General features: G+C 38.4%; 1 protein-coding gene across 1 annotated transcript in view; it reads left to right on the top strand.

Moving 5' to 3' along the window:
* The window catches only part of CFAP44 (cilia and flagella associated protein 44), a 106,262-nt gene that overhangs the window by 497 nt on the left and 80,791 nt on the right, over window positions 1-24,974 (top strand). Inside the window, exons 2-6 of the mRNA XM_087439595.1 lie at window positions 6,851-6,955; window positions 12,337-12,492; window positions 12,755-12,914; window positions 17,071-17,233; window positions 21,061-21,163. Coding sequence (XP_087295721.1) covers window positions 6,856-6,955; window positions 12,337-12,492; window positions 12,755-12,914; window positions 17,071-17,233; window positions 21,061-21,163 — 682 coding nt within the window. The 5' untranslated portion in view covers window positions 6,851-6,855. The remainder of the gene's footprint in view (window positions 1-6,850; window positions 6,956-12,336; window positions 12,493-12,754; window positions 12,915-17,070; window positions 17,234-21,060; window positions 21,164-24,974) is intronic.

The raw sequence follows: 24,974 nt of genomic DNA, 5'->3' as shown, positions 1-24,974 counted from the left end.
GCAGCGAGCTCACAGTCCGGCCGGGTTGGAGGACAGCAGGCAGCAGGAGGACGAGTTAGACCCGGCCCAGAAGCAGGGAGTCTAGTGGGAAAGGGCCTGGATTCCGGGGTCAAGCAAGCCACCCCGCCCCACACTTTGCTGGGTGACACTCGGCAGGTTGACCCCTCTGCACTTGAGTTTCCTCACCTCTAAAAGGGAAGATGGTAATGCTTACCTCGTGGGGTTCTTGTTACAATTAAATAGGTTTATGCAGGTAAAGTGCATAGCACATGCATGGCACGTGATAGGTGCACAGTGAATATTTGTTGCATACAAGTACTTAGTGTGAGTTGTCCTGGGTGGCTGCTGACTAAAACTTTTCAGAAGGAGAAGGGGCTAAGACCGGACAAAGGAGGGAGAAAGTGACAGGAGATGAGCTACAGACCCTAAGATGAAGGACCTTTATGCCATGCCAAGGAGTCTGAGTTCTTATCTACGGCAGTGAGGAGCCATTAAAGGTTTTAAACAAGAAGAGTGGCACATTAAAAGCTGTGATTTAGAAATACAAGAGGCAGTGTAGAGAAGGGAGGGATGAGATATGAGGCTGTGGTAATGATAGAGGTGAGACTCAAGGAGGACCAGAACTAGGGTGGTGACTGTGGGAACAGAAGGGAGGAGATTAATTCAAAAGGCTTAATAACTGGACACTTAGCAACAGGACTTGGAAACCAATTGCATGAGTTGGGTGAGAGGGAAGAATTCAGAGAGTAACTGCTCTGCTTTCTCATCTGTAAAATGCACCCAACTCAGCGAGTTGTTTTGAGAAATAGATGAAACAATATGTGTAGAATCCTTAGAACTGTGCTAGACACATGGGAAACTTTCAGAAAACATGAGCTATTATTATTCTCTCCACGATCGTATTTCACATTGTAGAGTAAAAACTGAGCATCTGTTTATATACAACAATCTCTACGAGTCTTAAGGTGACCAGCTCTGGCACTCTGCTGAGATGGAGTGTTTGAGTGTGTGAGCGTGAGGACCGACCCTGGAATCTAGTGAAGGAATCTGAGTGATGTCACCTTGGGGAGCCTATGTCTGGCTTCCAGCCAACCTCCTTCTAGCAACACATGGCTCTGCATCATTGTGTCCTATGATTTTCTTTTTCTTTAGACTTCCTCAGAGTTGACTCAAAACTTGACAGTCTACCCAATGAGTTGGTTAACAGAATTGGCCATAGGCTGGACCAATGAGTCTGGGTCTAATGAAAGTAGATTAAAGACAGTTCTGCGAATAGACTCCCAAACCAACTAGTTCAGTTGTATAAGATAGGACGTGGTTACGAACACACAAACAAGGTTTAGTCATTCTAGTTGGTTACAAGCTGATTATGATGAGTCAGTATATGATGAGCTCCCCAAAAGATAATGTAATATTAGGCTGCCTTAAAGGAATACAATGTCCCCAACAGGTAAAGTGATAGTTCATCTCTTCTGGAAAGTGTCCAGATCCTTCAAAGAAGATACAAAATTGGGAAGGGATGTATGATGCATTGGGATTAGCTTCTTGAACTATCAGGATACTGAAAAGATGAAACCATGTTAGTGCGGAATAATTGAAAGAATCGGGATGCTTTTGCTGGGAAAAGAGAGGTTCTGGGGAGAAAAGTGAACCAGGTACAATTATTTGAATGGCTGTAGTACACAGAAAAACTTGTTCTATGGATCCAAGTTGCAGGGAGGAAGATTTCTGCTTAATATAAAATGGAAGTTACAAAGAACTAGAGCTGAGCCTAACAGAATGTGCTCTCTCTCTTACCTGAAATGTTAACTTGAAGCCGATTGATCATCTCTTGAAGTTGTGGGAGATCAAGATTTGGCCACCCTGGAATATATCTCTTTAACTTGATTGTTTTCTCTGACGAACATTTGACCTCCCCCACTAACTGCCTAAAGAATTTGACATAGTAACTCCTTCCTGGAACAGATCTTCTATCTCATGGCTGTAATATAATGTAAAATAGATGTTACAATAGGAAAGACACCAACAAGCCCATCTTATCAGAAGTTCTGTCTCTCTGGTCACATTCTCTGGATGGCCCTGAGAGGAGTTGCCAGACAAACATTTACATTTATAAGGGAAATCTCCATTTGTAAAGGTATCTCCCTCTCTGTATTGGGAAGAGAGGGGATGACCTCATTTCTAGAAACTTATCAATGTGGAAGGTGACGCCTTAAATCTGCATAATAACCTTATTCTTGTTAACTGTGCTTTAGTGGTAATCTCCTGTAACTGACTCCCCCCACCCCCAACATCCTCCTTTGTCATTGGCTGAATATGGTATTTAAGACAAGAATTTCTGCTGTTGTGTTGAGAAACGCAGTGTCCCTGCTTTCTCCCATGTATACATGTTATTAAACTTGGTATTATTTTCTCCTGCTAACCTGTCTTGTTAATTATTTGGCCAGCCATAAGAACCTTAAGGGGAAGGGCAGAGGGGGATTCTCCCTCTTCCCCCACAAAGTGCTCCTTCATTTGTTCATTTGTTCAGGAATTAATACATTCATCCCTTCAACCGTTTTACATACTAAGTGCCTCTGTGCCAGGCACTGTTCTTAAAGCTTTACTGTATCAACTCATTGAGATCTCAGAACAACCTTATGAAGTATGTGCTGCACTTTACAGATGAGAATACTAAGGTGCAGAGAGGTTAAGTACTTGTTTAACACCTCACAACTAGTAAGAGGAAGAACCAGGCTCTACAGCCGGTCAGTCTGGCTCTAGCCAGTACTCTCAGCCTGAGCAGCACCCTAGACTGCATTTCTCATGGTTCCGGGGTCCATGTTGTAGATGTGTGACTTATATTGGGTGGGAGGTTGGACTAGATAAAACCTCTTTCAACTCTGAAGCTTCCATGATCATATTTATTGAGCCCTAGCTATACTAAAAAGAATGTATAGTAATTGTAGTAAAAACAACTACCATTTTTGAGTATCTCCTAGGGGCTTTATATAAGCCCATGGTCCTTAACCCTGGTTCCTATCCTTAGCTATACAAAAGAATTACATAGGGAGTGAGACTCTGAAAATGGTATATTGTAAAAAGTTTTCCAAGTGGTTCTAAAGTGCAGCCAGAATTGAGAACTATGGGTGTAAAAGATCTCATTTCATACTTACAATAGCTCTGCTGACAACCTTATCATTCCCATTTTACATATAAAAGGACTAAGAGGTTAAGGGACCCTAGAGACTTGGCCCTTGGCCAAGTTAACCTTTTTCTTTGGCTAAAGCGGGATGTGAACCCAAGTCTTTCTGGATCCAAAACCTCACCAGGTTACAATCCAACGTCCCATTCTCTTTATTCTAGAACAACTAAAACAAACAAAACCCACCTTCTTCCGTCTCACCAATTACACTGCTAGTCTCCAGGAGCCCAGGAGCACCCCTACCTGACCTGCTCCACTGCTCTGCACAGCTTCTCCAGTCACCCTTCATGACTGAGAAGAGCTGAGAAAGGATCTCAATATTTTTTGTCCAGTATTGCTAGTTCAGAACGAGACTCAAATTCCTTGGGCTCCAGTATTTTCTTCCGCACTGTACACAACCTGACATTAACTGGGTTTGTGATATGAAAGCTTATCGCCTGGCAGTATTAGCCACCTGAGGAATGTGTTGTTTCTGATAGGACAGAATAAAGTGTGAGACTTTTGTCTGGACACCAATTTGCCATCTGTTGTGGTTCAAGTCCTTTATCTACAGAGGGCTTCAGTTACCATAGTTGTTTCTTACCCACCTTACGATTAACTTATGAATAAGTTTATTAGGTCTTATAGGCTCTTTATTAGAATATATATCCAGTTAACATTCAGTTATAGTATGTTAAAAATAAATATATTTAGAAAAGGGAAAACTAAAGGGTGGAAAATGATCTCATGAAGCTTTTATTGGTGGGAAGCAGGCAAGAAAACTATGAGATTTAAATCAGGGAGAGGTACTTGTCCTACCATTGCTGGCTTTGAAGGTGGCCGTGAGCCAGGGAATGCAGGCAGCCTCTGGAAGCTTAGAACAACTGGCCTACAGCCAGCAAGAAAACAGGGACTTCAGTCCTACAACCACATGCAACTGAGTTCTGCCAACAGCCTAAATGAGCCTGGAAATAGATTCCTCCCAGAGCCTTCAGAAATGAAGGTGGCTCTGCCAACACTTTGATTTTGACCTTGTGAGACTTAAGCAGAGAACCAGCTGAGTCACAACTGTGCCTGGACTTCTGACCCACAAAACCGTGCGATAATAACTGGGTGTTATTTTAAACTGCTAAATTTGTATGACGGCAATAGAAAACTAAAACAATACCTGTTTATAGACTAAACTGTTATTGAAACTTGCAGACTAGAAATTTTCATTTAGTTCTTAGCTGATTAGCAACAATAGACAATCAGTTCAGTTTCTTTGGCGGACCCAGCAACTGCCTTGTCTCCACTTATTTGGGGTCTGCATCATGGCAGTACTTTAGTTTCCTTCCAATACCTTAAATGTTGATTTTGATCACGGAAATATTTATCTATAGTCACTTCAGTCATGACTATCAGACCATGCTGGTTCTGGTTAACCTCAGATACATCTGAATCAGTGATTTAGAAGAGACATTTACTCTGAGACTATATTAAAAGAAAATTGTCAATTTCTTCTTAGATTGTAAACTATTTAAGGTCAGGGGCTCTCTATGGCTAATCTTTGTGTCCTCTGCAATGCCTAGCATAGTACCATTTGTATATAAATATGCTCAATAGTTTTAAGAATTGAACTGATTTAAATTATGAAGAAGCTTGAAAGCAAGGGAAAAAATGGCATTTAGGTTTGTTTGTAGCTTTCTGAACAAGTTTACCCATAGTGTATGATAATCTGCCACCAAGCTGCAATTACTGACATAGCCTTGCAGTATCAATTCCTCTTTAATTATTTAATTATTATAGTTAATTATGCAATTACTTTTAAACCAATGACTTGTATACATATAGAAAGCAAGCCTGTGTATCCAAACTGGAAGGAATAGGAAATGTGCTGGGTGATAGAACTTGGATTTTAAAAGATCTTGCTACTTAAAAATTTTCTTTCATTTGATTCCTACACACCCCCCAACCCCAGTGGGCATATATTCTACAATCAGGTAAGAGAAAGGAAGGAAGGAAGGAAAGGAGGGAGGAAGGAAGGAAAGGAGGGAGGGAGAGAGGGAGGGAAGGAGGAAGGGAAGGAAGGAAGGGAGGGAGGAAGGAAGGCATGAAGAAAGGAAAGAAGGAGAGAACAATAACTAAAAAAAGAAAGAAAAACACACCACACACACATACACACTTTTAAAAGGTAAACATCATCTTGATAACCCAGAAAAATGGCTCCGAAGTACTAAACACAAAATTTAATAACATAAGTATCATCTTAGGCTATATCTTTCTTGATAATAGCTTATAGGAAAAACATTTGGACAATGTACTACTGTCCCTCTAATCAAGAGAAGGCATCATTATGATGTCACTGCAAGAAAACAGGTGGAATGAACCCTAATGTCCAGAAGAAGGGAAGCAGTAGTCATTCTGCACTCTCCACTCGTCATGTAGTGTATATCACATCTGCTCTGGGCATACTTGTCTTCCTCAGAGACTGGGAAGGTATTATAATACACTAGTTCAGTTAATTCTCATAGCAGCCTTATAAGTAGGTTTTTCTTCATTCCCATTTTACAGTTGAGGAATTGAGGTAAATTTTAATTAGCTAGTTATATGGCAAAACTACATTCAAACCTGAATCTCACCACAAATCTGCTCCAAATAGAACTACTGTTCTATTCTGCTTGCCAGCCATGCCACAGGAGAATGTTGAGGAAAGGAGGGATGTTTAGTGTGAAGTGACGACTTAGAAGGACGATAGGGTAGGTGTTTTCAATTACATGAAGAGCTGCAGTGGAGAGAGGACAGAGAACAGGGAGTGTTGTATCAATGTCCTCCTTAAAACCCTTCAATGGCTTTCAATTGCCATGGAAATAAGTTCTAAACTCCTTAGCAAACTTAGAGACAATTTTATGATCTGCTACCTGCCTCCTCTTCAGTGTCCATTTCCCTCTTCTACTCCAGCCGATAGACTACTTTCAGCCCTTCACAGACACAACCCTCTCTCTGAAGTTCCCTCTGCCTAATACACTCTTTCCCATTCTATGCCTGGCCAGCCTCTACTTATCACCCATGTCTCAAACCCCTCTTCCTTAACCCCCAGACATGGTTTAATCTTCTTGCTATGTATGCCCACAGCACCCGCCTTTTTCCTTTGTGTAGCATTCATCATATTTTAATTGCTTGTTTAATATCTATCTATCTAAACAACAAGCTCCACAAAGTTAGGGATCATCTCTCTCTAGTTCAGTACTGTAATTTATTGCCTAACGTAAGACTTAATACGTGGTAGGTGCCCTCAACAAATATTATAAAAATTGAAATTGATTAGTAACACCGGGGGAATTTGATGATGGGAAGAGGAAGAGGAGGGGATGAACCAAAGGAAGGATTAGTTTTAATGGTGGAGCATTTAGGGAAAAGATGGACCTGGGTGGTATTTCACCACGGATGTCTGGAAAACCAGAGGGCACCATCACGACAAGTTTGTCAGGAGAAAGGGAATATCTGACTATATTCTGTGGTTCTACAGAGATCTCTGATGGTGGCTGTACCCTCCTGCTGGTGAAGTTATCTCGGATAATGTGCAAACATACTGTTATTAACACACATGGTGTTTGGTGCTTGTGGAATTTGTTAGGGGAAAAAATCTGTGAATGATTTCTATTTTACAGCTTTATCCCTTTCTCTGTCTCAATTGTGCGCTTACAGAGGAAATGAAGGAGCCAGATGATCAGGACCCTGATGGGGGGGAATCAGACAGATCAAAGAGTGATGGAAGGCAGTCCCAGAGGTCCTCTAAATCTGAACCAAGATGTAAGTAAAGATGATAATATACACTTAGCTTTTTTATAATTTAATTTAGGTAAAATAATTTTTAAAGAGTGCATATCTAAGTTTTTACAACAGAAATGGTTTACTTCTTTAATTCCCTTAGTAAACTCTAAGTTCTTTAAGAGCAGAGTCTGTATTTTCATCATTTTATCTCCAGCTCCTGGCACAGAGAAGTTACTACCGTCTCTATGTTGATAATGACCTATCTGCACATCTGGTCTTGCTCTTTCCTGTGAGGTCTCCAAGTCTTCCATGGGCTTTTCTAATACAGAGAGAGCTGGACTCTGGTTTTGAGTCCTGGGTCTACCACTCAGAAATGCTTGATCTGGGGTAAATTGTTTCACTTCTCTGAGCCTCAATTTTCTTACCCATTAAAATGATAATTGTGAGCTGTTTGAGGATTAACTTGGAAAACATGTGGAAAGATATCATAGATTGTAAAAAGAAGGGAAAGTGAGGAATTTTGTAATAGGATTTTTAAAAGATGGTTGGCTCTTTCTTGCTGGGCATCATGGTATTAGGTATCTTAGTGGAATCTTGACTTTTTTAGGTTCTAATCCTAAATATAGTTTCAGAAATTTAATTTCACTTAGAGGAGATCAGATCTTGGGGAAATCAATTCACTTATAAAATTTACATTAAATTCTTTCCATCTGTGGAGACATGTCTTGTAAATCCATGATTTCTCCATATCTTGTTTTATTTTAGATGTTTATCTCCTCCTGCTGGGACTCTTAAAACAAGGATTTCCACTCAAGTCTTCCTGTTCAAGTCTCCCTCCATACCACCACTAGAGTTTTCTTTTCAAAAGCTGTGATTGTATCACTCTCCTCAAAAACTTTAGTTTCCTTCTCTCTTTGTTTTTTCCATTTCCACTTTTCTCCACTCCCTGCATTTCTGACACAGGATTGTCTACTTTTTGGTTTCCAGTCCTTTGCAGCATTTTCCTGGATGGGTGGATTTAATGATAATGACCTTTGTCTGGCACAGCCTCAGGATCTCCCTTTCTTAAGTCAGACCGTCTTAGGGGCAGGTTTATCAAGTGTGGCCTGGCCCTGTGCTCAGCTCATAAATTAGTTCATACATCATGAGTTTTAGGATCCCAAATGATAACGTGAAATAATTTGCTGTCAGATTTCTACCTATGAGAAGAGATCTCTGCCTTGGTTCAACCACATACCTGATAGCTGCTTTTTTTTTTTTTTCCTGGAGACCTTACCTTGTTCTCAGTTTTGCTAAAATATCTGAGCAACTTCTTACTCTTTAGAATTCTCATGCAGAGTGAATCAATTTTCTGGTTTTCCATGCACCTAAGCAGAGAGATTAAAGTGGACTCTTCCCTGTACTCAACAACGGGTTGCTGCTGTAACTGAGTCATAATAAGAAATTTAGGCCAAATGTACCAGCTAAACCATCCAGCATTTCTCACAAGGGTGAAGGACTGTTAGTTACTAAGACATTGATTTCTGATTCTTTTCAAATGACTGAATTATTGCTGGCCTCATATAATAAATTGGGAAATATTTTGGTCTTCTATTTTCAGAAATATTTGTATAGGGTTGGTATTATTTCTTCCTTAAATGTTTGGTAGAATTCATCAGTGAAGTATCTGGGCCTGTAATTTTCTCAGTGGGAAAATTTTTACCTATGAATTGAATTTCCATGATAAATAGAGAGTTGTCTATTTTTTCTTTAGTAAGTTTTGTAAGTTTGTATCTTTCATAGAATTTGTATATTTCTTCTAAATTGTAAAGTTTATTGGCATAACTCTGTAGGATCTGTTTTCATTCTTGATATTGGAGATTTGCATTGTGTCTCTTTTATTTCTTGATTGGTCTTGCTAGGCATTTATCAATTTTGTTGATCTTTTCAAAGAATACGATTTTGACTTTGCTAATTTTCTCTATTGTTTGTTGGTTTTTTATTTCATTGATTCTGGCTCTTATTTTTATTATTTCTATTATTTATTGTTTTATTATTATTTTATTATTTCTATTATTTATTATTTTTATTATTTCCTTTCTTCTATTTACTCTGTTTTGTTTTTTACTTTTCTTTTTCTAGCTTCTTAAGGTGGAACTTTAAGTTGTTGATTTTCGATGTTTCTTTTTTTCTTATATACATATGTACTGAAAGCTATAAATTTTCCTCTAAGCACTGCCTTAGCTGCATCCCACAAATTTTAATATGTTATATTTAGTTATTATTTAGTTTGAAATATTTTCTAATTTATTTGTTGATTTATCCTTGACCCATGCATTATTTTTAAGTATGTTGTTTATTTCCAATATTTGTAGGTTTTCCAGATATCTTATTGTAATTTATTTTAATATACTTCTGTTGTGATCAGAGAATACACATATTCTGTATTATTTCAATTCTTTTAAATCTATTGAAACTTATGTTCTAGCAAGTGATCTGTCTTGGTGAATGGCCCAGACTTGAATGTCTGCCTTATGTTGGTAGGTGTAGTGTTTTATAAATATCGGGTTGGCATGTTTAATAGTGTTGTTCAGATCATCTATGTCTTTACTTAGTTTTTGACTACTTGTTCTATCAATTGATGAAAGATGTTTATTACTATAATACGAATTAAGTAAACTGTGAAAAGTTAAGGATATATATTATAATCCCTGAAACAATGATTAAAAAAACAAACAAAAACAGCTAAAAAGCCAACAGAAATTAAAATGTAATTCTAAAGAATAAATAATCTAAAAGGATAAGAATAAACAATCTAAAAGAAAATAGGAAAGGAGGAAAAGAGGAAAAAAGGAAGAGTGGGAGGGGCACAAACAGAAAATAAATAATTGAATGTTAGACCCAAATTCAACCCTTCAATAATTACATTAAATATTACTTCATTCATCATTCATATAAAAAGTCAGAGATGATCAGAATGGCTAATAAAAGTAAGAACCCACTGCAGTCATGTGCCACATAATGACATTTTGGTCAACAATCAACCGCATGTACATTGGTGGTTCCATAAGATTAGTAACATATAGCCTGGGTGTGTAGTAGGCTATACCATGTAGATTTGTGTAAGTACACTGTATGACATTTCCACAATGATGAAATTGCCTAATGACACATTTCTCAGAATGTATTCCCATTATTAAATGATGCATGATTGTATTAACATTTTGAGAATTGTGATGTTTATGGGAGACACACTTTTTAAATATAAAGATACAAATAGGTTGAATGTAAATGCATGGAAAAAGGTATATAATGCAAACAGTAAGCATAAGAAGGCTGGAGTGACTATACTAATATCAGATAAAATGGACTTCAAGACAAGGAGTACTACCAGTGGTGAAGAGGGACATTTCATAATGACGAAAGGATCAATACATTAGGAAGACGTAACAATCATAAACATGTATGCACCTAATAACAGAGCATCACAGTATGTGAAGTGAAAATAGACAGAATTAAAGAGAGAACTAAATAATTCCACAATCGTAGTAGGAGAGCAGTCTTGTACTAGTTACTTCATCATGGCCAAAGTGGAAGTCCCTACTAATAATTTTTGTATATTGTTTTTGTATGCAGTAACCATGCTGAACTCTTAAAAAAATTATAATAAATTATAGGCAGTTCTTATGGATTTTCTATGTGCACAGTCATATCATTTGCAGGCTTCCTCATTGTGTTCCCAATCTCACAGAGAAGGAGGAGGTATGCAAGGAACCAGAGAGGCAAGCTGTATTTGCAGGAGGCAGTCTGTCTCCAGGGCGGCTGGACAGGAGAGGCACCACAGTGTCCTATTTCCATTGGCTAGAGGGAAGAGAAAACTAAAGAAACTCATATAAAATCCTGGATCATAAAACAAAAATTTCGGCTGGCTCTTTTTGAGATCTGTAGCTGTGGTGTCTCCTCTCCTTGGTCACTACCTCCCTTTGCTTCCTCTGCACCCAGCCTTGTTCAGTCTCCACTAATTTTGCCAGCTCTTCCACCAGCCGGCCCTGCCACCAATTTCTGATTTGAGGTTTTAATGGCTTCTAGTTCTACAAAAAATGGAGTTTGTCTTTTTGGCTTTCATTTTCTATGTTGATTTTAGATTATTTCTGAGAGTAGAAAGGCAAATGCCAATTTAAATGTCAAACCATAAGCCTTCCACCAGTCCATTTTGGGATTATAAAAATCATAAAAATCTTCAGTAATCACCACGTTGCCTAGATCTGCTGCTTCGCCAACCTGATTTAATGTGTCTACTTTCTGCCAAATTAGTTTTTTTTCCAAACTCCGCTTTTTCCATCAGTGGCACAACCTTTCTACCAAGCTCAGAATATTCATTATTTTTTGTTCATTATTTACTGTCCTGCATCTCTGTTCACTCCCAATTCCTTTGTCAGTGATTACCTCATCCCAGCTGGCAGCCTTAACTCATCCAATGGCAGCTTTACCTCCTTTTCCAGGAGGAGGCCAGCAGATGGAGTGTTAAGCTTTTAATACCCTCAACTTGAAATGGGGAAATGGTCTTTGACTGAGACAGTAACAAGAAAGAGCTAACGGTATTATTGGAGAGTAGTTACCCAGGGCCCTCTTTTGAGGGAATTCAAGCAGTGTGGCCCATTTAGGTACCCAGGATTATTTTCTTTCCATCCAAATGCGTGTATCCTATAGAGCGCTGTCCTGTTGTCCAGCTAATTGGCTTGGCCCAGCTTTCCTGTCTCATTCATATGAGTCTTGGGCCTTGTTCCTAATCTTTTCATCTCAGATAGATCTACTAGGTGTCTCTATTCTGTTTCTGGCATACTTGGCATTTCTGCCTTATTTTTCTGAAAGTTCACTCAGCCTTTTCACCTGCTTGGCATGGCAAATTTAGCCATACCCATATTTGGACTTGATCTGAATGTGACTTATACCTAGGGCCACTCTTCCTCCATTCCAATTCCCTTTCTCTTCTAGCTTGTCCTGAAGCAAATATTCTAACTTATTTCTGGGATAGCATTCAGAAGTAAATAGTCTTATGCAGAGAAGGTGATTATTGAATAAGCATCATTTGTTTTTGACATAAAGAGTCCTTAAATAATAAACGTTGGTAAAATTAAATTGAACTGAAGTAATGATAGCAGCATACTAGCCAATCATTTTTTCTTAATCTTTTACTTTCTTGTAAGTATGCAGTGATAGGAAATAGACTGGAGATGAAGTGAAAATGGAGATCACTCACAGGAAAGGCTTTTTTTTTTTTGTAAAGTTACAAGAGTAACCAAATAAAATGATTCTTCTAGGAAGTTTTGAGTATTAAAATTTATTCAATTTAGAGCACAAACAAACTGGAAACAATTGGGAAATAAGAAAATGTTTAATTCAAAAATTTAGAAATTATTAAAACAAATTACTTTTAATAGCTTCTGTGAAAGAGGATCACAAATTTTTAGAAGATACTGCAGATGAAACATTTACTGAAGGGGAAGAATCGTATTTAGAGAATGATGACTCATATATAGAACATTTGGAAGGCAGTTCAAGTTCACTTCAGGATGATTATGTGGAAAGCACTGGAGGTAAGTACGATGAGTTTGGGGAGTTGGGAGTTGCTCTTTGAGACTGTTGAAACCATGACCAGAGCTCAACATTCACGCCCATGCATACAGGCATGTTGGCTCTTCCTCACCTGCTCACTGTTGGGTGGCAGCCTGTCTTCAGGCCAGTAGTAGTACTTACTGCTAGAGTATTGCGGGCTGGGTACATTCCTCCTGTCTTTGAGAAATACGAGTTTAGGATTCAGCAGATGCTCTTCTTAGTTAAAATATTTTAATTTTTTAGAATCTCGGTATATGGAATCCCGTGTCCCAGCTGCTGAAGAGGCCGAGGAGGAGGTTAAGAAGAAGATATCAGAGAGCTTCTTCTACGATTACATGGAGCTTGTTTCAATGCCTTTTGTGACTCTGGATTCGAACATACCACTGGATCTTCTCACCCTTGTGTATCCACTCCAGTTACATATGTATAATTTTGAGATTTCAGCTTCTTAGGTCAGAGGTCGGCAAACTACACCCCATGGACCACATCTGGCCTTCTGCCTGTTTTCCTAAATAAAATTTTATTGGAACACAGCCATGCTCATTTGTTGACTTTTTGTCTATGGCTGCCATTATAGTATAAGGGCAGAATTAAGTAGTTACAGCAGAGACCATCTGGCCCACAAAGGCTAAAATATTTACTATCTGGCCCTTTACAGAAAAAGTTTGCCAACCTCTGTCTTAGGTAATTCTAAGAAGCTTGACTCTTAGAGAAGTCGAGATAGAAATGCATGATCTTAATATAAACTAAGCTTTTATTTGATGTCAAATAACCATAAAGAGAAATGAGGCTTTTCTGGCTGTCCCTTCATAAGACATGATGCGAAGGAGACCAGAAGGCCTCTTATCCCAGTTTACGTCCTCTACCAGCCTGGCATCCTTTTGTCAATGGCTGTCAAGTCAAAATCACTTCTTTAAACGCTGATGTGGCCATTGTTGGGCATTAGTACTTTCACATCACTTATCGTATGAGTTATTAGATAAGACAACCCTGAGGAAGTGGGGCACAAAATGACAAGTTTTAATTGCTCTGGAGAATAAGAATCTTTGAAGAAATGTCAAGGTGGGGACGAAGCACAAGGGGACTTAGTGTTTGCCATCACTTTATGGCGTTTGGTTTGTCAGGCAGATAGTTAGAAGATGATTTCCAGTAAGGCCCTTGGCCAGCAATTTACTACGCCTCCTTCAGATGGGCAGTGGTCATGACCACATGACCTAACCCACTGACTGGCTTCTTACACAAGGTGTGCTTATGGGGTGGTGTACTTCCGAACTCCATTTTGCTCTTTACGTAGAAATAGAACACGTTGTTATTATAGCATCTAACTCTGTTTCAATCCCAGGTGTAACTAAAACTAATTCACCCTGAATCTTGTAACCTGGAGCTTCCTCTCTTGAGGGCTTTTTTTTTTTTTTCCCCGGTCTTTGGACAAGTTACTGACAAAAGTTATGCTGTTAGCTTTCTTCTAGCCTATTTTCTTCAAATGAGGTAGTATGTATCAGAGTCACTGGAAGCTTTTCCTGAAATGCACATGCTCTGATACCTTCCTGGACTTTCTGCATTATTTCCTTGTGGAGAGTGGCCTGGGAAGATGCACTTTGAAAAAGCTTCCCAGGTGGTTTTGATTGTGTCAACTTCTCCCAGCCTCCAGCACTGGGGCCTTGCTGCTCCAGGATACAGGGATCTCTGTATTAGAGAGATATACCTAGATTATAAATAATAGAATCAGAGGGACCTCAACTTTTGACTCAATGTATGAGTCCTTTCTACTCATACTGTTTGAGTATAAGCTATAGACTTTTCTTGAACATTTTCAAAGCCAGGGAAATCACATGGTAGCTTTTCCCATTTTGGGATAGCTTATATTGTTAGAGAGCTCTTCCAGACCTTGAGGCAAAATCTGCCTCTCTGGAACGTCCCACATTAGCCTTAGTTCTACTCTCTGGAGATGGAACAAATATAATCTCTGTTTTCTGTGAGAAGCTCCAAGGAAAAAGTCAGCTGTCATGTATCCCCTACGTACACTTTTTAATCCTTTATTATATTGAGTCTACTTCAGTTTTAAAGTTTGTGTCTTCTAAATCAATTAAGCAACATGTCATGGGCCAGCCCCGTGGCTTAGCGGTTAAGTGCGCACGCTCCGCTACAGGCGGCCTGGGTTCAGATTCCGGGCGTGTACCGAGGCACCGCTTCTCCGGCCATGCTGAGGCCGCGTCCCACATACAGCAACTAGAAGGATGTGCAACTATGACATACAACTATCTACTGGGGCTTTGGGGAAGAAAAAAAGGAGGAGGATTGGCAATAGATGTTAGCTCAGAGCCGGTCTTCCTCAGCAAACGGAGGAGGATTGGCATGGATGTTAGCTCAGGGCTGATCTTCCTCACAAAAAAAAAAAAAAAGAAACATATCATTTATAAAATATCACCTAAACCGTAGCATAACTTATGAAAGACATTAAACAGAACTTAACACAGTGTTTAAACACAGTTTTAAAGTGGAGGCCCTAGATGACCATGAACAGTGAAGGCCATGGGTCTCTGACAGGAGGTTAAGAGGAGGTAAGCCAGAGAAAGGATGAGATAAGACAGGGGGAGTCGAAGGTACATCAGAACACATTGTAACATTTTCAAAGCTGTGCTTAGGGACTGCCGCTGTCCTCTGGGGTTAAAAGGAAGGATCGGACTCTAGTTGTGCATTAATTAATTAATTAATTAATTCAGCAAACATTTATTGAATGCCTAGTAGACTAGGCAATCTAGGAAACAGAGATGAGGGAGAAACAGTCTCTGCCCTCCATCAGGTTGTGATTAGAGAGGGAGAGTTTGGGAAGTTACAATCCCACCCATTCTGCGTTTGAAAGGCCTTTACTCGGAGCAGCAGCAAGTAAGAGGGAGTTTCCCCCTAAAATTAGAGATGATAATATTAGATAAGTGATAATATTGCTGATTGTCATCCAGGTTAGTGAAGAGATGGTAGCCCACTTCTACTTTCCTAGTTACAGACATACTTTTAGTCCTCTAAAGGATTATATTGGCATCTGGGCAAAGAGGAAAGAGAGAAGGAAGAAGGAAAGGTGAGAGCAGTTGTTTGGGGAAAGGGAAAGAGAAGGTAGGCAAAACTTCCTGCCCCACACCAGGCTCTGTAAAGATAAGGAGCTGCAGATTGCACTCTTTATTTGTAAGGAGGCCCCAGATATTCTCCATGAGGCCTGAATAGCTTCATCTGGATCTTTGGATCACATATTCATTTGCACTTCTATATAAGATTCAATTTTAGGCATTTATGTCTTTATTAAATTTATAAAATTCACCTTTCTTGAACAGATCGAATGCCCTGAAATGTTCTCTCTTTCAGTTTAACTATCAGACAGTGAGATGGGTATATTTATGTATAGTTGGTTATAATTCGTATATACTTCCCAATTCAAATTGCATTAACTTAAATTTTCTCTTCTTTTTTATAGTCTACATATTCTTCTTGTTAAAAGTTCTGTATAATTTCTTTCTCTGAAAATGTTTACTTACAAAGAAGAGGAATCCTCTAAAATCAGAAATTTTTTTTTAAACAGGGCTCAAGAAATAAAGATTCCTCCAATGATCCTTCAGCTTTTGTGTTTAAAATGAATTCTTGGAAAATCAGAATCTATCTACTTAAGATACGCTATGTAATATATTTATTTTGCAAACTATAATTTTTTAAATAGATTGATCTCATTTAACTTATTACATTTATATGATGGGTTATATTAACTTGAACTTGAATGTAGTACTAATGTACATTTAAAGGATATTTTATAACTCAAAATTTTTTTAACCTCTATTTTGAATTAGTGCAGTTTTACTCTATAGCATAAATGCATACACACACACACAAACATACTCATCTACACACCCATACATACTTATGAGCTCAGAAGGGAAATGTTAGCCTACTCATTACATATACACTTATATACTATATATTATTTAGTCAGTTTTCATAATTTGTTCACGTGGATTAAATTTCAATTGTATTTATTTTTTATCACTGGTGTGTCAGAATTTCACAAACACATCAGTATTTTAAACGTCTTGTTTTTCAGCATTGAAGAAGAGGCCTATGTAATACTTTTACTGTGTTCAGTCAACAAACTGAACAGGCATTGTGAGTACAAAGATGACAGAGACACGGACTTCCTCCCACATTACAATGTGACTTAATTTTAGCAGGAGAGAGGAAAATGAAATTATTTAGGTGACAGCTTTGCTTTCTATAGTACCCAAATTGAAAGTCTAACTTTGCTTTTTATTGAAAACAAAGTTAATGTGCTTTCAGGATTTCCCAAGAAAACTAAAATAGTAACTAAATCAGAGTGTGAGGATTTTCATCTAATTTAAAAACAAAATTGCATTAGTAATATATAAAAAAGTTCTGAGTTTCAGAGTAGAATTCAACTATTTCAACCCCGAACCTTTATCCAAGAGTCTGTATTTTAAAAATACATTTATTTCATTACTTTTCCTGTCTTTAGGATGGTGACCTTGTTTCACTTCTTTTCCTTAGCAACTGTCCCTCAGACATTCGTTTGGTTATGACTGTAGAAAGCGGGCCAACCTACAGCTTCTGGACGGTGACACCGTGCTCTACATAGCTGGGAACCAGCTGATCCTTCTGAATTTGAAAACCAAGGAACAGCTCTACCTGCGAAGTAGCAGTGGTAGAGGAATTGGCGTCATTGGGGTATGCCTTTAGTAACTGAGAAAAAAAAATCCATCTTTTTTGATTGTTTGTTCTGTGGACCAGCCAGGTGGGTGCCAAGACCACGCACAGTATTGTGGGACCACATGAGATGCACAGCAGTCTTTATTCTAAGGCATTTTCAGTTCAACAATTACAACCATGACGTTCACTGACATTATCTCCATGCATTGTTATAACATTATATTAATAATATTGTCATCGCATTTTGCAGATAGGAAACTGGGGCTTATAGAGGTTGAGTGACTTCCCCACAGTCACGCAGCCTTTTCCACATTGAATGCTATGTTGCTGTTCTGAAAAAATAGTGAGATGAATAACACAAATGATAATTCAAATAATAATTAGAGATAAATGCCAGATCAGATGCAAGTATGTAGTTGAACATTAGGAGAAGAAGTACAGACTGTACCTTCAATAGTTCAGTTGACAGGAGGATTTGCATGTGATGTGAAGCCTGTCTCTTCCTTCCCCCTCAGGTGTCCGTCTCCATCAGTCATCTTCTTTCTCGTATCTTCAGCTTCTATTTGCTTAGGCTTTTCATCCTCAGCATAAAAACATACTAGATTAACTTGTTCTCCTTTTAAAAGGCCCCTCTGTAACCACGTGTTCTCTTTACCCCCCGACTTTTGATCTTCCCTTCAAAGTCAAGCTTCTGCTGTCTTTTTTCCTGTCACCTTACTGAAATTGCCCTTACTAAGGGGACCACTGGACCTCTTAGTAGCCGAATCTGAAGAATACCATTCCGGCCGTATCTTACCTGGCCTCTCCATAGCAGCTGGCCCTTTTCCCGTGGCTGTTTTTCTATCCATGCTCCTTAAACATAGGTGTCCCTCAGTCTGCTCTCACCAGTAACCAACAGCCTGAGGGATGCTTCTCAGTGTCTTGGGCGTCATGAGAGGGGCATCTGTTCAGATTATGCTGTGAGACAGTGAGGGAAAGGAGGAGAAATATACAGGGTTTGGGGCTCATCCAAACGGCAGTTCCATAGGAGACCTTCAAGAGGGCTTCTTGAAGGGTTGTGCTTCAAATAGAAGTGTGCCTTGCTGTAGAAGTCTTGCTCTTCCTGCCGGGTGTGAGCATACCAGACAGAACCCGAGGGTGCAGGGGAGGCGGAGGGCTTCCAGCCGAAAGGCTGATGTGGCTCCAACAGACAGACTGGGCCCAGCTGGCAGGGAGTACTGGGAAATACTTTTCATTAGAATAGATGTAACCTGATGGGATGTTTAGACTGAAGTGGAGGTGAGTGAGGAGGTTTTGAAGATTCCTGATTTGAGGAGTGAAGCAGGGACATGGCAATGGGAATGGAGAAGGTGAGGAAGATCTGAGACCAACAAATAGAACTTAGATTGGCTATGGAAACAGGATATAGTAATATGGAAGAGTGAACGATAATCTCATGTTTGTGTTTTACTTGATCATCTACCTATATCTAGCGTGTATACATAATAAAGTCTCTGTCCTTACGGAGTTTGTTATAAGACCAATTAATGATTTCAGCCAGAATTTATTATGTAATACACTACTCAGAACGTGCAGGGATTTAAATGAAGAAGCGTTCAGGACCTCTATGAATTCAGAATTTAAACTCCATCTAAAGAGACAAGACCCATATTAAAAAGCAAAAACCAGAAAACTAGATATATACAAGTACATGATATTATACCACCAGCTGTGTGCAAATGTTCATGGGCCCAATGTGAAGTCATGGGCTGTGTGGAGGGCAGTCAGTCAGGGGCCATCCTGAGTTGTCATGAGCCCTGGGATCCACACCATCTACAGAGTACTGAGCAACATCTAACTATCACTTATTTTTCTATGACTTTATGGCCGATAATAGTTTTGAAATTTCTATTTTTCTATTTTGTTATACTGTAACTTGGTTTGAGGTCAGTAGTTGGAGGTGTAGCGTGGTCAAGACTGCTAATCCGAATCCTCATCCGCTTGCACTCCGAGCAGTTGTACGTCCACAGGGGCTTTTCTCAGTGTGGCTGGAGCTGGTGCCTGGAGAGTGACAGGGGCCTTTCCTCCACTGCTCACATCACTTCATTTTTTCTGAAACAGTTATCCATTTGTGGATGAGAAATACTTCTGCAATGCTATGAGAAACCTGTGAGAAATGTGTTTTGGGGCATATAAGCTATCTTCCAGAAAAGATAGGGTGAATCTATATATTGAGTATAAAGTAAATGACTTACTAGTTCCAGGTCGTCACTAAAAATAAAGCAAAACACCAAAACTCAACCCCACAGCAGCTTCCAATCTGAAAGGGCAGAAACTTTTTCATTTACTGTAGACAAGACTTAGAAGAGTAAAAGATTTGCCTGAATCCCCATTCAGATTGCTGTGACTACATATCCTACACAATATTCCTTTGTAAATGGGGATCAAGAAAGATATAGTCTTAACCTATTTCCCCTTAAATCCTTGGAATCAACTATTTTTTAGTTCCATTAGCTTCTTGGCTCCGACACCTGGCTTGAATCCTCTCTCTCAAACTTACCAGCTATATAACTTCAAACAAGTTACTTAACTTCTCTGTGCCTCAGTTTCCTCATCAATAAGATGGGAATGATAATGGTATCCAAGCTCCCAGGTTGACATCAAATTTAAGGGAATTAATTCATATAAGACTTAGATCAGTGTCTGGAACATAGTAATCACTCAAGAAATGTTCGCTGTTTTCAGTGTTATCATTATCTCACTGAGTGTCCATCGTGTAAACCCAAGCCTTGTTTCAAATTGAAGTGATAGGCATTTACTTGAATGGAAGAATAGGAGGTAATTTGCCAGTAGGAAGACAGCCTATCATAGATCTTTTCACCCCAAGTGAGGAGGGAAGAAAAAGAGCTACAACATTATATTGGGTACCAGGGCTTCCAGTGCAATCTATATCAGAACCAGGCTCCTTGTCTTTAGGTATGTAATCAGGTGTTGAAAACCAGTAACTGAAAATAGACTTTTATAAGTACAATATGCGTTTTAAATAACTTATTCTTATAACAGCCTATTTTTATTTTTTGGCTACCCATTTACTCTTCCTGCATACTGGTTTACCAATGAACAAAAATAACAGAAGTAAATAATGCAATTCTATTCAATTTTTATGGCTATCATTTGAAATGCTGACACAAATAATTTATCCAGGCCATTTTTACTATATTTTCCTCTGCAACTGGCTTGGAAATATTGTATCTTTCTCAATTCTAGTAAGTTTACATTTATTTGTGGTAAGTTTTTCCAAGGGGAAAATTTTTAAATTGAGATATAAATTGCTCTGGAAACATGACTTTTTCTATACAAAAATTTTGGTTGATTTATATGCAGGGTAAATAATTCATCTAAATTAGTGATTTTCAAACAGTAGTATCCAGACCAGCAGCATCAATATGACCTGGGAACTTGTTAGAAATGTAAATGCAAATTCTCGGGTCCCAGCCCTGATTTACTGAATCAGAGACTCTGGTTGTGGGGCTTGCAATCTGCGATTTCATAAGCCCTCCCTGTGATCCCAATGCATGCTGAAGATTGAGAACCTCTGTTCTAGCTCCTCTGATGGCAATTAAAAAACTCGTAGAATTAGAAATGACTCTGTTAATGGAAGTAAATCTTAAAATAAGCATTCTTTTAGTTTTCATTTAAATCACATCCATCATCAGGTATTTATCAGATGCTCATTTTTGAGTTTTCCATTGGATTGGATCCTAATAAACGAATTGTAAAATAACAGTTGCTAAATACTGCATTCATAGGACTACTTATATGAAAATCTTCCTTTTATTACTTTAGTGAGATCTTATGTTTTATAGGTTCACCCCAACAAAACCTACTTCACAGTAGCTGAAAAAGGAGTTTCCCCAAAGATTATCATCTATGAATATCCTTCTCTGAGGCCCTACAGAATCCTTCGAGGTGAGTCCAGTAGAATCTTTAAATTATCCCATGTTCAAGGGGGTAACGACATTCTGAAGAAGATATAAGATTATTGTAGCAGTCAGAGTCCTCCAGAGAAACAGAGAAACAGTAGGAGATAGAAGAGGGATTTATTTAAAGGAAGCGGCTTATGCAGTTGTGAGGGCTGGCAAGTCTGAAGTTTGTCAAGGGCAGGCTGGCAGGCTGGAAATTCTTTGGCAGGAGCCGATGCTACATCTTCAGGCAGAATTTCTTCTTCCTCGGGGAAACCTCAATTTTGCTTTAGGGACTTTCAAGCAATTGGATCAGGCCCACCCAAATTATCAAGGATAATCTCCTTTACTTAAGTCAACTGATTATAGATGTTGACCACATCGACAAAATACCTTCAAAGCAACATCTACATAAGTATTTAACTGAATACTGGGTACTATAGTCTAACGACGTTGACACATTAAATTAACCATCAGAATTATCTTACAATTCTGTTTTCCATATAATTAATTTTGGTTGTCAATTTTTTAAAAAGACGTTATTTTTCAGAGCAGTTTTAGGTTTACAATAAAATTGAGAGGAAGGTTCAGAGATTTCCCATTTACCCTCTACTCCCACACATGCAGATCCTCCTCATTATTAATATGACTCATCAGAATGGTCCATTTTTTACCAAGGATGAACCGACATTAACACATCAAATCACCCAAAGTCCATAGTTTCCCTTAGAGTTCACTCTTGGTGTTGTATATTCTATGGGTTTAGACAAATGTATAATGACATATATCAATCATTATTGATATTGACATATATAAATCATCTAGGGTATTTTCATTGTCCTGGGGTTACTAATCAATTTCAATTTTAAGTTGTGTTTTCATTTTCATTTAGTTCAAAATATTTTTAAATTTCTCTTGAGATTTCTTCTTTGAGCCATGTGTTATTTAGAAGTGTATCCTTTAACCTCCACGTATTTTGATATTTTCCAGTTGTCTTTCTGTTACTGATTTCTATTTTAATTCCATTGTGGTCTGAAAACAGACAATGTCTGATTTGCATTCTTTTAAATTTGTTAGTGTGCTTTATGACCCAGGATGTGGTCTATCTTGGTGAATGTTACACGTGAGCTTGAGAAAAATGTGTATTCTGCTGTTGTTGGATGAAGTAGTCTCTAGATGTCAATTATATCCAATTGATTGATGGTGTTTTTGAGTTCAACTATGTCCTTACTGATTTTCTGCCTGTTGGATCTGTCCATTTCTGAGAGAGAGGTGTTGAAGTTTCCAACTATGGTAGTGGATTCATCCATTTCTCTTTGCAGTTCTGTTTTTGCCTCCTGTAGTTTGATGCTCTGTTGTTAGGGGCTTACACGTTAAGAATTGTTATGCCTTCTTGGAGAATTGACCCCTTTATCATTTTGTAATGCCCTTCTTTATCCCTGACAATTTTCCTTACTTCGAAGTCTGCTCTGTCTGAAATTAATACAGCTGCTCCTGCTTTCTTTTGAGTAGTGTTAGCATGGTGTATTTTTCTCCATTAAAAGTAATGATACTTTTAATCTACATGTGTCTTTATATTTGATGTAGAGTTGGGTCATATTTTTTGATCCACTGTGACAATCTCTGTCTTTTAATTGACGCATTTAGACCATTGATATTCAAAGTGATTATTGATATAGTTGGATTAATATCTATCATATTTGTTAGTTTTCTATTTGTTGCACTTGTTCTTTGTTCCTTTGTTTATCTTCCACTCTTTTCTGCCTTTTGTGATTTTAATTGAACGTGTTATATGATTCCATTTTCTCTCCTTTCTTAGCATATGTTATACTTTTTTTTTTTATAGTTTTTTTAGTGGTTGCCCTATAGTTTGTAATATACATTTACACCTAATCAAAGTCCACTTTCAAATAACAGTATACCACTTCACAGGTAGTGTGAGTACCTTATAATAACAAAATAATCATAATTCCTTCCTCCAGTTCTTTGTATCCTTGCTGTCATTCATTTCATTTATGTATAAGCTTACATTCATTTTACTTAAATATAAGCTAGCTTATATTTAAGCATTCATTTCACTTATATATAAGCATACATATATACATAAGCATACATAATTGAATACATTGTTGCTATTATTATTTTAAACAAACTATTATCTCTTAGATCAATTAAGATTCAGAAAAATAAAACATTTTATTTTGTCTTCACTTATTCCTTCTCTCATGTTCTTCCTTTCTGTGTGTAGATCTGAGTTTCTGACATATTATGTTCCTTCTCTCTAAAGAACTTCTTTTAACATTTCTTTTTTTTTTTTTGTGAGATAGATTAGCCCTGAGCTAACATCCATGCCAATCCTCCTCTTTTTTTTTTTTTTTTTGCTGAGGAAGACTGGCCCTGAGCTAACACCTATTGCCAATCCTCCCCCTTTTTTTTTCCCTTTTTCTCCCCAAGGCCCCAGTAGATAGTTGTATGTCATAGTTGGACATCCTTTCTAGTTGCTGTACGTGGGACGCCACCTCAGCAGGGCCGGAGAAGCAGTGCGTCAGTGTGCACCCAGGATCTGAACCTGGGCCACCAGTAGCGGAGCGTGCGCACCTAACCACTAAGCCACGGGGCTGGCCTTCTTTTAACATTTCTTACAAGGCAAGTCAACTGGAAACAAATTCCCTCAATGTTTGTTTGTCTCAGAAAGTCTTTATATGTCACTTTTGAAGGATAATTTCACTGGGTACAGAATTCTAGGTGTTTGTCTCAATACTTGAAATATTTCACTCCATTCTCTTCTTACTTGCACGGTTTCTAAGGGGAAGTTGGATGTAATTCTTATCTTTGTTCTTCCATAGGTAAGGTGTTTTTTCCCCCCTTATGGCTTTTTTCAGGATTTTTTTCTTTATCTTTCATTTTCTATAGTTTTTTGGGCATTTATCCTGGTTGGTGTTCTCTGAGCTTCTTGGATCTGTGGTTTGGTGTCTGACAATAATTTGGGGGAAATTGTCATTATTGTTTCTAATGTTTTCATCTATTCCTTTCTCTTTTCCTTCTGGTCTTCCCGTTACATATTGTTACACTTTTTGTAGTTGTCCCACAGTCCTTGGATATTCTGTTCTGTTTTTATCAATCTTTATTCTCTTTGCTTTTTGAAGATTTTATTGATATATCCTACAGCTCAGAGATTCTTTCCTCAGCCATGTCCAGTCTCCTAAAAAGCCCATCAAAGGCACTCTTCACCTCTGTTACAGTGTTTTTGATCTCTAGCATTTCATTTTGGCTCTTAGGATTTCCATCTCTCTGCTTCCATTGCCCATCTATTCTTGCATGTTGTCTGCTTTATCCGTTAGAGCCCTTCTAGCACGTTAATCATAGTTGTTTTAAATTCTTGTTGTGCTACTTCCAACATCTGTGCCGTGTCTGGTTCTGATGCTTGCTCTGTCTCTTCAAATTGTGTTTTTGCCTTTTGATATGCCTTGTAATTTTTCCTGGATAGCTGTACCTGATGTACTGGGTAAAAAGAACTGCTGTCAACAGGCTCTTAGCAACGTGTTGGTGAGGTGGGTGTGGGTGGAAATGTTCTATAGTGCTAGGATTAGGTCTCAATTTTTAGTGAGCCGATGCCTCTGGACTGTGAACTTCACAAATATTTCTCAGTATTTTTCTCTCTGCTTAGGTGGGACAGGATGGCTAGAGTGGGCTGAAGTTGAGTGTTTCCTTCTCCCGGGTGAGTTAGGCTGTGACAATATCCAGCAGGTTAGGCTCTGGTTAACTAGTTTCCCCTGAGGGAAGGCCTTATTAAGAAGAACAGAGCACTCTGGTATGTT

This window comes from Ceratotherium simum, chromosome 15 (assembly GCF_057802395.1).
Source record: "Ceratotherium simum simum isolate JZ-2026a chromosome 15, ASM5780239v1, whole genome shotgun sequence".
Lineage (NCBI taxonomy): Eukaryota > Metazoa > Chordata > Mammalia > Perissodactyla > Rhinocerotidae > Ceratotherium > Ceratotherium simum.
Note: the sequence above shows the minus strand (reverse complement) of the source record. Positions and strands in the feature narration are given on the sequence as shown.